The 12251-nt window shown below is 41.7% G+C and overlaps 1 protein-coding gene across 21 annotated transcripts in view; it reads left to right on the top strand.

The window, feature by feature from the left end:
- Nucleotides 1-12251, top strand: part of ARHGAP10 (Rho GTPase activating protein 10) — a 301184-nt gene that overhangs the window by 142440 nt on the left and 146493 nt on the right. For all 21 annotated transcript variants that reach the window (XM_064491268.1, XM_064491252.1, XM_064491357.1 and 18 more), the window contains exons 11-12: nucleotides 9572-9653; nucleotides 11590-11635. In XM_064491268.1, the coding sequence (XP_064347338.1) occupies nucleotides 9572-9653; nucleotides 11590-11635 (128 nt within the window). The remainder of the gene's footprint in view (nucleotides 1-9571; nucleotides 9654-11589; nucleotides 11636-12251) is intronic.

Raw genomic sequence — 12251 nt, 5'->3', positions numbered from 1 at the left:
TCCAATTACCAGCCTTTTGCCCTCTGCACCTTTGTTTTATATACTGTAATTCTACATATACTATGAGCCCAATAATACGTTACTAATTCTATGTGATGAAATCAATAATCAGTAACCTTTTAAAGAAATTTAATGTTTTATTTACATATATAGGGATGTGTGTGTATAATTTTTTTGTCTTTTAATACCAACATATTTATTCATTCTGATTTTCTTCAGTTTTCTTCTGCAGAACTAAGTTTCTGTCTTGTTCTATTTCCCTTAAGTTCGTTAGGCTAATTTCATTTGACATTTCTTACAAGGTGCATCTGCTGGAGAATTTTTTCATGTTTTGCCTGTCTGAAATGTTTTTATTTTACTTTTATTTTGTTGGATGTGGAATTCTGGATTGATAGTTTTTTCCCCAGCACTTGAGAGAAGTCATTCCATTTTCTTTAGCCTCCATTTTCTTTTTTCTCATGACAAGTCATCTGTCTTTCTTAGCATTCTTTTGTGCATTGTCTGCTTTTGTTGCTTTCAAAATTTTCTTTTTATGATGTGACTACACAGCACATCTGGTTTTCTTTGTTTTATCCTGCTTGGGGTTCACTGAAGTCCTTGCATATAGGGGGTGAGAATTCTTACCAGATTCAGAAACTCTTAGCCATTATCTCTTCCTATGCTCTTTCTGCCCATTTTTCTCTTTACCTTCTGGGATTGTGTGATTGCATTATGTTAGACCATTTGATACTGGTTTCAGATGTACCTGCAGGATTTTAATTTACAAAGACGACTGAATGATGACATGGAGAGGCTGATGCCATTAGAAGAGAATTGTATTACTTACAGTTCCCAAGAGAAGAGGGCAAGCCATGCCACTTGGGGCCACATGGGACCACACCAGGTCAGGAGTCAGGAAGGAGTGAGAGGAAATCCTAGACCATAGCCTTTATGGGGGCTTCACATGGGAAAGGCAAGGCAGAGAAGGGGGAAAAGCTTTAGCTGACTAGTCTGAATAATGCTGGTGGGCTCTAGGCTGTAGGGGTTGGTTTTTACTTATCTGGTGTCTGGCCTGGGGGTGATTTGGGAGGGGGGAATACTGGCTTGGTGAGTAAGAGTTACGTAAAAGGGATGGTTGGGGATTCGGGATTGGTTGGTTTGCACGTGAAAGCTGTGTTCCTGAACTCTTCATCACTGTTACTTTGTTTTCCATTTCTTGCCTATCCCTTTGTCTCTTTTTAAAAGCTTCTATCTCTTTGCTAAAATTCCCATCAGTTTATGCATGTTGACCCCCTTTTGCACTGAATCCTTTAACATATTTATAATTGTTTTTAGGTTTCGGCATGGCTCCTCTGCCCTCCAATACCTGGGCTGTTTCTGGTTCTGGTTCTCTTGACTGCCTCCTCTCCCGATGTTGGGTTACATATCTTTGCTTCTAATTTTTTATACCTTCTAATTTTTTTTGGTTGAATTCCAGGGATTGTAAGAGAGCAATAGAGACTAAAGAGCAAAAGAAACTAAATCATACCTGGTAAAGGGCGTGCCCATTTTCCCATCAGGCTACTAGGGTATAGGGCTGTCACGTCCTATGTGTTATGTCCTATGTCATGTCCTGTGTCACGTTGGTTGGTGGTTGAGCCGAGATTCAGCCCTGTTGTTACTTTAATTAGGTTCTGTTCGAAGTCATGGGCTATATGTGATTTGAGGACGCTGTCAGACCATCTCTGGAAGTTCTCCTGCCCTGCCCCTCATTCTAGCACACGCACCTCTTTCCACACTGCTCTCAGACGGCCCCGGGAGCATTTGGGGAGATCCGATGGGAAGGAATGAAAGGGGAGGTTCACATTCAATTTGTGTCTGTTCTCCTAAGGATTCTAAACCATGGCACCAGCCCATACTCTACCTTTAAAACTTTGTTAGAATCCTGTTTTCCTCATCCCTGATGCCCTCCTGTGTCTTGCTGCTTCACAAAAGATGAAAACAGCTGTGTGCACATGTACACACCTTCTCTCCAAGAAAGCACTTGTTACTTTCTTCATGTTAGTTCATTAGGTGTTTCGTTTTTTTTTTTTTTTTTTTTTGTATCTCCAGTTCTCAGATGGTTATCAAAAAAAAAAACACTACTAGATGGACCTAGAAATGATCATACTAAGCAAAGTAAGTCAGACAGAGAAAGACAAATACCATATGGTATCAGTTTTATGTGGAATCTAAAAAATGATACAAATGAACTTATTTACAAAATAGAAACAGACTCATAGACATGGAAAACAAATTTATGGTTACCAAGGGGGAAAAGAAGGAGAAGGATAAATTAGGAGTTTGGGATTAGCAGATACAAACTACTATATATAAAATAGATAAACAACAAGGACCTACTGTATAGCACAGGGAACTATATTCAATAGTTTATCATAACCTATAATGAAAAAATATGAAAAAGAATATATATCTGTATAACTGAATCACTGTGCTGTACACTAGAAACTAACGCAACATTGCAAAGCAACTACACTTCAATCAAGAAAGTTAAAGAAACACTGGTTTTGTAGGTTTTCCATCTCATGCTGTTAAGGTGCTCATGCTGTTCATGTTACGGTTCATGCTGTGTTCTCTTACAACTTCTGTGTTCTAAGAAGCAGCAGCTGTTCTCTAGTGATTGATGGTTTGAATTCACTTTGGAGAAAATCCAACTTGTGACTATATCATTGCTTACTTGCTCCATTTGAAACACCTTTTCGGTGGACAGAAGAAAGAAATTGTTAGAGAGTCTTCACTATTAGTAAAATCAGGCAACATGCTTAATCATCTCTGGAAAAATATCTGATTCACAGATTGTATTTAAAATTTTTTTCCCAGCAACCCTTATGAGAAGCTGAGTATGACGACTACATTTCTATAACTGAAAAAGTTCCTTGGCTCTCACACTTTTTCCTTACAGTAAAATGTAGCACAGGACTTACAATGTGCTGGGTTTCTTTCCCCCTTTCCTTTCAACGTTCCTCTTAGAAAGGCATTAGAATATTTCCTGATTGTTACCGTCATAAGTTTTGGTAGTTGCTTCTTAGTTTTTCTCTTAATTTCTCCATTTACAATGATATCTTATTAATTGACATCTCATAAATGTCTTGTGACTGTTTCTCTCCACTCTTTACCTTTTTATGTATTTTCTTAATTTACGGGCTCATTGGTCTGTCACGTAGAATATAAGGAAAATGCATGTCTTCCACGTGCGTTGATAGAAATATAAAAAAATGCAGTTGAAAGAGAATTAGTAGATACAGGGTCAAATGCAGAAAACAGACAATAATAGCTCTGTAAACTGCTTCTCACTCTTGGGCCTGGGGTAGAGCCTGGTGCAGAGGAGTGTTTTTTGGATGAATGAATGAAAAGAGATTGAGATGCTGATTTACAACAAGAGCTTGTTGAATCGGAGTGTTTCTTGCTTCAGATATTAATTCTCAACCTTATGTTCTGCTAATAGTAATTTCGGTTTTAAGTTTAGACAGACCATCCTGGCCAGGTGCTGTCTTTTATCTGACCTACTTTTACTTCATGAGGTTGATACGTCTGCCTTTGTAATCACCAAGAATGTGTTCTGCCTTGCTGTGCATGGTGAATTATCCAGGGCTGAGCACAGTGTCTGGCCCTGAGTACGGACCAGATGTTAGTTTGGTGGAAGTGAAGTCTTTGAAGGAAGACAAGGCTCTCTCCAGTGGGACCAGTGCAGAGCATGGCGCAGTGTCTGCTCCAACAACCCCAAAGTAGAACTTTCTCAATTCTGGTTCTAGCTCCAGTGGCATCACTAATGTTACTGTAGCTTCTCCATGAAACGAAGAGATCGTTGAGATTTCTTTCTTTATGTGAATAATCTGGCACATCGTGGCAAAGTTTTCTGTTCTTCGCCAGCCTCGTATTCACCATGTTCTTCTATATATCTATTAAATTTTACTAATTAATCATCTTCCCTTTGTTTCAAAATCTAGAGAAATTTTTAAAAAATTTATTTATTTTCAGTGGAGGTGCTGGGGATTGAATCCAGTGTGCTAAGCATGTGCTCTACCACTGAGCTGTTACCCCACCCTGCTAAAGCCTAGAGAAATTTTCTAATTTGTTTGAACAATGAGATGCTATTAATACTGTCATTTAAAATGGGCCCAGTGTTTCCTTAAGTCTCAGTTTTGTTTAACGATTTCCTAGCCATTGATTACCAAACAAGGAAAGAAACCTGTGAAATTTAAAATGGTTGAAACATGTTTCAGTGCACTACGTTTTATTTCAAGGTAGGGGCGCAGTAAACAGGATGCCCGTGAGCCGTGTCTGTGATCGCCGGGAACACGGCTCTCGGTGATACTGGGGACAGATCCTTTAAGTAATGTGTGACAAGTGGGCAGTGTTCTGACGAATGTGCCGTGTGGTGAGATAATTCTTGGAAGTGGAATTGTTTTGAGTCCGCGCGTTCTTATTTGTCACAGTGTAAACAGAAACAGAATTCTTTTCCTCGTAGGTAATATATTTCAGCTTAATCTCGCATCTTTCAGCATTTTGGTTTGTTCCCCCCTGTATGCCTCAGAGAGCTGGGGCCTCAGGCCTGAGGCATCACGTCTGGAGACAAGGAATAGAATGACACTTTCCTTTTGGTGCCACATTGGATTTCTATCCAGACATAATGTGGCTGTTTCCTCTGAAGCCTGACAATTGCTTTGCTCCTCACTTCAGGATCTGTCATTCTAGCTCATAACTCTTTAAACTCTCCAACTTTCAACACTTCTGTCCTGCATTCCAAGTTATTAGAACCAGTCACTCCTCCTCTTAGCCAACATCTCTGTTTGCTGCTCTATGTGCACCTTGGTTAAGAATATCCCACCGTCTACCTGTAGTAAGTATTATTTCCACGTATGAATGGAAACCCTTAGAAGAAAACAAAAAGGGACTAGAAAGCACAAGGAATGTCATCAGGTTCAGCGTCTGGTTGGGAGCATTGTAAGTATATTAAGTCCTTATTTGCTACAGTTGTTTTTGGCCTTCATGGAATCCCCGTCCTGGTTGTTGACACTGTATTGTAATTGATCTGTCACTTTTTATGCCTGGAGTGGCAGCTTTCCTGCTCGTTGTGTCGTCCACAGCATGTACAGGGCCTCTTGACTACTTCTCAGGTCCATTCATCCTTTTCCCTTCCTTTTGGTCATTCTGTCTCATCTGTCTTCTGACACATCTTTGTGGGCAGCTCCTGCCTATCTTCAGTCTGTTTTCCACCCAGCAGTCAGTCTTGATGTGCACCGTTAATCTGATCACGGTAACCCCTTGCTAAAACCTTTCAGTGACAATGCTGATCAGCGGTCCCTTAGCCTGGCCAGGGAGGCCCTCTGTGGCTGAACCCCAGGCTGCATCACCAGCTGGTTTACAGGACCCGTGAAGAGGCTGATCCCGGCTCCTCCACGTGTGCTTGTCCGCTCTTTGTGCCTTGTCAGCCCGGGGGACGACTCTGGCCCTGTGGCTCCTTGACGGCTCACTCATCCTTAAAGCCTCAGATGAAATGTCCCTTTCCCAGGGAAGTCTCACTTCCAGGGTTACGTCAGGCTTTCCTTTCTTGCTCCCTTAGCCCCTTGAAATCCTGAATTGCTTCTAGAGAGACTGGTGGCTGACTTGGCTCACGTGACCACAGTAATTTAGCACATTTGAAATTGAATGCTTCCGGATTCGGGCATCCACCTTCTGATGTCATCGTCACTTCCTCTTTCCCTTCTAGGTGGCTGGCTCGACTCATTTACCCTTCCCTGACTCCCTGCAGCGCTGTGTAGTGGTAATGAGTGGATTACTTGTCATTTGTTTACCTTGCGCTTTCTTTGCTAGACAGTCAGTCCTTCGTGGGCTGTATGCTTAGCCCTGTGTCCAGCACATAGTAAGATATTCAATAATTCCTGACCTTCTGGCACATGACCTAAAGCCGAGTAAATAGTCATTCAGAGTTTGTTGAATTGAAAGTTTGTAAACCTTGTGTTTGTGTTCCCATGACAGACTTGGCCATTTTTGGCCTTGGGTCCCATATTCTTTGCTAGTTTGGCCATTCCTGGATTAGAAAGTCATCAGCTTTCTCTTAGGTATTTGCTATAGCATCTTATTGCACATTTTATACTTTAGTTCACTTAATTACATATTAAATGTTTCACTACATAGAATTTTTAGAGAGGTCTTTCGATGCTTTTTTATTCTTTACAGGAATGGAGCACTCATTCCGTCCTGAGACCCCCGTGTGTAAATATTGTTTTATCACATAACGGATGTAAAGAAAAACATTCATGCCATCTGAAGTTTTCCCTCACAATTGTAATTAACTCCCCTGAGCACAGTGTGGGTTACTAAGAATAAGGGCCAAAATCTTCACGTCCCAGTCGAGGAACTTCTTAAAACAGCCTGCTTTTCTGGGCATCTTGCCTTGATTCTTGCTCCAAAAGGATGCTGTGCATAGCAGAGCGAGAGGAGGTGGAACCGTGGTTGTGAGCTCCGTGGTGCCAAGGTGATGGCAGAGCTGGGTTCACGCATGAATGTCTGGGGTAGTCAGGAAAGATCCATTTTATTGTTTGCGAGTGGAGTTGGGGCATTACAAATGGTTTCCCCTCGCCGCGCGCCCCTTCCCCCCAAGTTCATGGTCTGGAGAAAATGGTGGTAGCCAAGAGCCTGTCAGTTGCAGCTCTAGGTACTTTGTCATGAACTTGAAGCAGGGAACTTCTGCTTCAGCTTTATAACCATGAGGCGGAGAGAAAGCACAGTGCCCGTGGGAGTGAGTGTTGGGCACGGCGCTTTTGGAGTACTGCATGCTTTATAGCATTTTATAAAAATTGTAGTGATTATTGAATTACACTTGATTGCTGCCACTTGCCTTATGGTAAAAGATTATCCAGTATTTGAAAACGAGGTGAAACACTATTACAGGAGTGATAACTTTAAAAAGTATATCCAGTATGAAACAGGAATGAGTATTTACTTTCCATTTCAGCCATCTTTCATTTCCAGTTTTCTGTGGTTTAGAGTATTCTACCTTTGAACCCCTTGCCAGAAAAGTTCATTTTTAATACTTTTGATCAGATGTGCAAAATGTGTTTAATTTGAGAAACCACCAGTTTAAGAAGGATTATTATTCTTGAAATTTTATTTATTTATTTTTTTGGTGGGGGGATAGTTAGGTTTACTTATTTATTTTTAGGGGAGGTACTGGGGATTGAACCCAGGACCCTGTATATGCTAAGCATGCGCTCCACCACTTGAGCTGTACCCTTCCCCACAAGAGGGATTATTAATGCCTTTTTAACCTAGTATTCTTTCCCAGTGTTGAGAGTTTTCTGGCAGAATCTCTAAATGTCTAAATAAACTGAACTGAGAAAGACGGACATGTGGCGCTGAGGACCAACACAGGGCTCAATGCAAATACGAAGGAAACGCCCCGAGCGGTTAACAGTGCTGCCTTCTTGGGAGTGCAGTTTGGATGGGGTGAAAAATGACTTTCTGGCTTTACTCTGTCCATGCCTGGGTAACAGGTAAACATGTATCTCTTTGATAAATAAAAAGTTAATCATCACTACCCGCCTCACGCCCGTTAGGATGGCTACTTTAAAAAAAAGAGAAAAAGAGAAGAAATAACCAGTGTTGGTGAGGATATGGAGAAATTGGAACCCTACGCACTGTTAGCAGGAACACACAACAGGGCAGCTGCTGTGGAAGCAGTGTGGCAGTTTCTCAAAAACTTACCAATAAAATGACCATTTGACCCCCCTCTTGTGAGATAGAACTATTTCTCTGTACTCACAGAATACTTCTGTCCTCCAGATGTGTGGGTTTCTCTACACTAAGCAGTTCTACAGTTCCCTGTGGACACCAGGTGTCCTACGATTTAACTCAGTTTTGGCACTAACTAGAGTTAGTGAAGACCCCACAGAGTAAAGGCTCCGTCCCAGAAGACTGCTCCCTCCCACTTTGGATACCAGTTATAAGACCAGGTTGTCACCTGTGCTTTTGACTATAAATCAGGTGTTCCTATGACCCTCTCAAGTTTGGTAAATTGCTAGGATGTCTCACAGAACTCAGGAAAACAGTTTACTTGCTGTTGCTGATTTATTACAAAGGATGCTTTAATGTAAACAAATGAACAGCCAGATGAAGAGATGGAGAGGGCAAAGGATGGAGGAAGGGGCTTGGAGCTTCTGTGTCTTCTCTGAGTGCACTGCCTCCCAGCATCTCCATGTGCTCACCAACCTGCAAGCTCTCTGAACCCCAGGGATATTTATGGAGGCTTCATTGTGTAGGAACGATTGATGAAGTCATTGAGCATTTGGTGTTTGAAGCTAATCTCCAGCCTGCTCCCCTCCTGGGAGGTGAATGGGGTGGGGGAGAGTGTAGAGCTGAAATTTCTAATCCTTTAATCGTGGGGTTGGCTCCTCTGGCAGCCAGCCCCCATCCTGAGGCTCTCCAGGAGCCCCTAGCCCCATTGTCTCATTAGTATATAAATTGATACCATTTCAGAGAGTGTAAGGATTTTAGGAGCTGTGTACCAGGAAGTCAGGTCAGAGACCAAACATGTATTTGTTATGTCACATCCAAAATTTCCACTTCTGGGTATGTGAATGAACAATATTGCCTGCCATATCAGTAAACAAAGGATGCTGTGGCCATCGAGTCATCATCCGCTACCGCCACCCCTGATGGTGAGCAGAGGGAGCTCAGGATGAGAAAGACGCAGGATACTGGCCCTGGATAGCTAAGGTGCATATGAAAGGAATGATTTCAGTGAGCTCAGACTTTTGTAATCTTTTGATGTTCTGACTACCTGGTCTTTATTGCAAAAACTCAAATATATCCTGGCTCCTCCCTTGCCTTTTTGGAGCAGTCCCACAGCACTATCTGAGAGGCTGCCTCCCAGGCTCGAGTACTCACAAAGGCCGCCGAATAAAACATAACTCTCAACTTTGAGGTTGTACATATTTTTTTCAGTCAACAGGTATATGCCCAAAAGAATTGTAAGCCAGGTCTTGAGGAGGTATTCATACACCTATGTTAGTAGCATTGTTTATGGTAATCAAAAAGTAGAAATCACCCAAGTGTCCATTGATGGATGAATGGATAAACAAAATGTGGTGTATACATACAATGAATACCATTCAGCCTTGGAAAGGAAAGGAGTTCTGACACACGCTGTAACATGGATGAAAGTGGAGGGGATTATACCAAGTGAAGTAAACCAGTCTCAGAAGGACAAGTGCTGTAATAGTTAGCTAGGGCAATCAAATTCCTAGAGACAAAGTAAGAGGTGGTTGTCAGGGGCTGGGAGGAGGGGAAACAGTTGTTGTTCATTGGATATGAGAGTTTCAGTTTTAGAAGAGGAAGCGTTCTGGAGGTTGGTTGCCCAATGGAATGACAGTATTCGATACTGCTGAACTGTGTAGTTCAAAATGGTGACAATGGTAAACTTTGTCCTGTGTATTTTATCACAATTAAAAATTTAAAGCAAGCAACTTAATTACCACCATAAAACATGAGAGAGAAAAGGTTTGTTTTCAGCAACCAAGGGGTAACTTGATCTGTTCCTGGTGTCTTTCAGGCCCGGTGTTTCCTTGACCATGCAGGCGTTCTCCGAGGAGGAACGGAAGCAGTGGTTGGAAGCTCTGGGTGGAAAAGAAGCTGTAAGAATAACTGATGGTTGAGTTTTCCTTCAGATCCTTTAGAGTGGACTTGTGTTCATTTTCCTGTTATTTTTGCTTTATAGTAGTTGAAAAAAATTCCCTGCTAAAGCTGGTGTCTGAATTCCTCTTGGAAGCATCCAATATCCTAGTAATTTGGCTTGAGGTCTCAGCGGCACATGGAAGGCTGCTGTATCGTTAGTTTTTATTTTTGATTTCTCTTGACTTCGCCGCTTTGATTTGCTTTGCTTGAGGAAGTCATCCACATTCTCAATTTCTTCCTTCCTACCTGACAGTACTTTGGGTGATGAAGGCAGTAAATGCTTGCAGTTCGTTTTGATTCTCAGAGGAGATGGAGCCGTACCTATGAGGCTGTGCTGGTGGTGTTACACGTGACTGCTGTACTAATGTTGTTTGATTGAACAATTTATGGTTTAGCCTCATGGCTCGCTGTCTGCAATATTATGTAGCCTTCGTGAATGGGCCTCTGTCTTCTGACTGGTTTGAGGAATAAATTAAAGGCGATGATGGAGACCCAGAGGCAGTCTGTTTGCCACTTTATAAACTGCTTTCGTTTCAGTGGACCGGTGGCATCTGGGAGTTGAGAATTTGGCAGATCACGTATTGAATGGGGAGCTTAGTGAGGATAATTATAGAAAACACCTTTTTAAACCAATTTAAATAAACTCTGCTTGAAGTATTATGACTCTAAGTAAACAGCCAGTGCAGGTACCAGGTGGGCTCATCTGGAAAGCATTTGCCATTTTAGCCGGATTTAAAGAGAGGGAAAGAGTATGGTTTGCGAAATAGAAGAGGGGTCATATATAGTTTACAAGAAAAAAAAAAGGAGGTGGGGAGGTGTCAGAACTGAGCTTAAGAAACGGGCAAAAGATAATGTTATCTGGTGGTAATGGGGAGGACACTGAGAATAGAGGGAATAGGGCACAGGGGCTGGGCAGCAGCCTTGGTGTTGTGTTTGACAAATGGAAGCCCAAGTTACATTCTCCTATATAGGATCTATTTTTAAAATATGTATCATCCTTGGAGGAAGAAAGCAGTGATCAGATTTGTGTATCACTTTATTATACTCTATCTACGTTTAGTCTCTGTGGTTTTAGTTCTGTCTCTTTATTCTTAATTTGTCCTTGAAATTTTTAGCTGAGAGTCAAGAGGATTTACAGCATTGATAGTTGCTGAGATCCAGAACAGGTTATCCTAATCCTCTCCAGCAAGGGCAATGCACTGATCAGGACTTATCCCCCCAGAGATGCAAGAATGGCTTTGGAAAGTTGAGTTTGCATACCTGCAGAGCAAAATGACCACGTGACTAAGTCATGTAGCCATAAGTCTGTTGCCAAAGGCAATGTAACCTTGAAGACATACAAACCTCTCCTTTAGAGTAAAAAGCCAAGTAATTAATTTGCAATATACAAAAGCAAGTCTGCAGAAAGAAAATATTCAGCTATGTGTTTATGTGGGGACTCTTAAGGTACCATGTATTTTTTCCAATTGATTATGTAGCTTGCAAATAATGGGGCAGTGCTAGAATTCTAAGAAGCAGCCCGGAATCACCTCAGGGTTTCAGATGTGGTCATTCAGATTATGGGCAGAAGTCACGTCTTTCTTAAGGAAATACTAGATTTTAGAAATAGTGGCGAAAAAATTGGGCTTCACCGTATTGGTTAGAATGCAATCTGAGCATTTCAAATTTACCTTTCAGTCCTAACCCCTTTTCATCTTATTTTGGCTACTTTGGCATGCCTCCACAAGAGACAAAGTAGACTCGGAGTGCTCCTTTTTGTTACCTGTCTTTGCATCTGAGCACATGAAATGGCTTAACCAATGTCAGTGTATTTTTTGTACAGTCCTAGGTATGTCTACTAGAACCATTTTTACTGATTTGCTAAAAATGCTGTTTCCCTTTTTTCTCTTTTACTAGGTGTTCTATAGTTTTAATAGAGCCATCATCCCAAGACCAGAAGGAAGTAAGTGCTAGTTGATTGAAATTGACTGTTGTCTCCCTTTCCCACGAACTACTGTTTTTATTTCTGATGTCAGCCTGTCGCTCTGCACCGTACGCTAGTTCTCTAAGTAGTAGATGTGTTCTGTCTTATCCACTGAGAACTTCCTCTAGTTCCCCTCAACTGCTGGGACCTTCATTGATCTGTCCCAGCTCTGAGCCTTCCCCCTGCCCCCATAGTCTTTCTCTATAAAAAACAAAATACCTTTTCTATAGTTCACTTTGGTATTATTCTTACAGCCACAAATGAACACATACGAGTTTCAGGAATGCAACTTTCAACTTCCTAAGGTTTGAACTCCTGTGGGTAGGAACTGTTAATCAGGTCGCCTGTTCCCAACCCCCCTTACCTCTGCCCTGATGTCCTTTATCCTTAACGTCTTTGGAGTATAGGCTGCACCAATGGTACCGCATTGCACCGTAGAAAATAACACGCAACAGCAGTCAGGCGCCTTCAGATATTCTGGGACAGTGCTTGTCACCTGGCGTTGATGTGAAGTACTACCTAGCTCTGCACTTTGACTGATTTTTACTGAGATGAAATGAAAATGTGATCAAATTTGCTGGATTGTTTACAAATC

Source organism: Camelus dromedarius, chromosome 1, assembly GCF_036321535.1.
Source record: "Camelus dromedarius isolate mCamDro1 chromosome 1, mCamDro1.pat, whole genome shotgun sequence".
Lineage (NCBI taxonomy): Eukaryota > Metazoa > Chordata > Mammalia > Artiodactyla > Camelidae > Camelus > Camelus dromedarius.
Note: the sequence above shows the minus strand (reverse complement) of the source record. Positions and strands in the feature narration are given on the sequence as shown.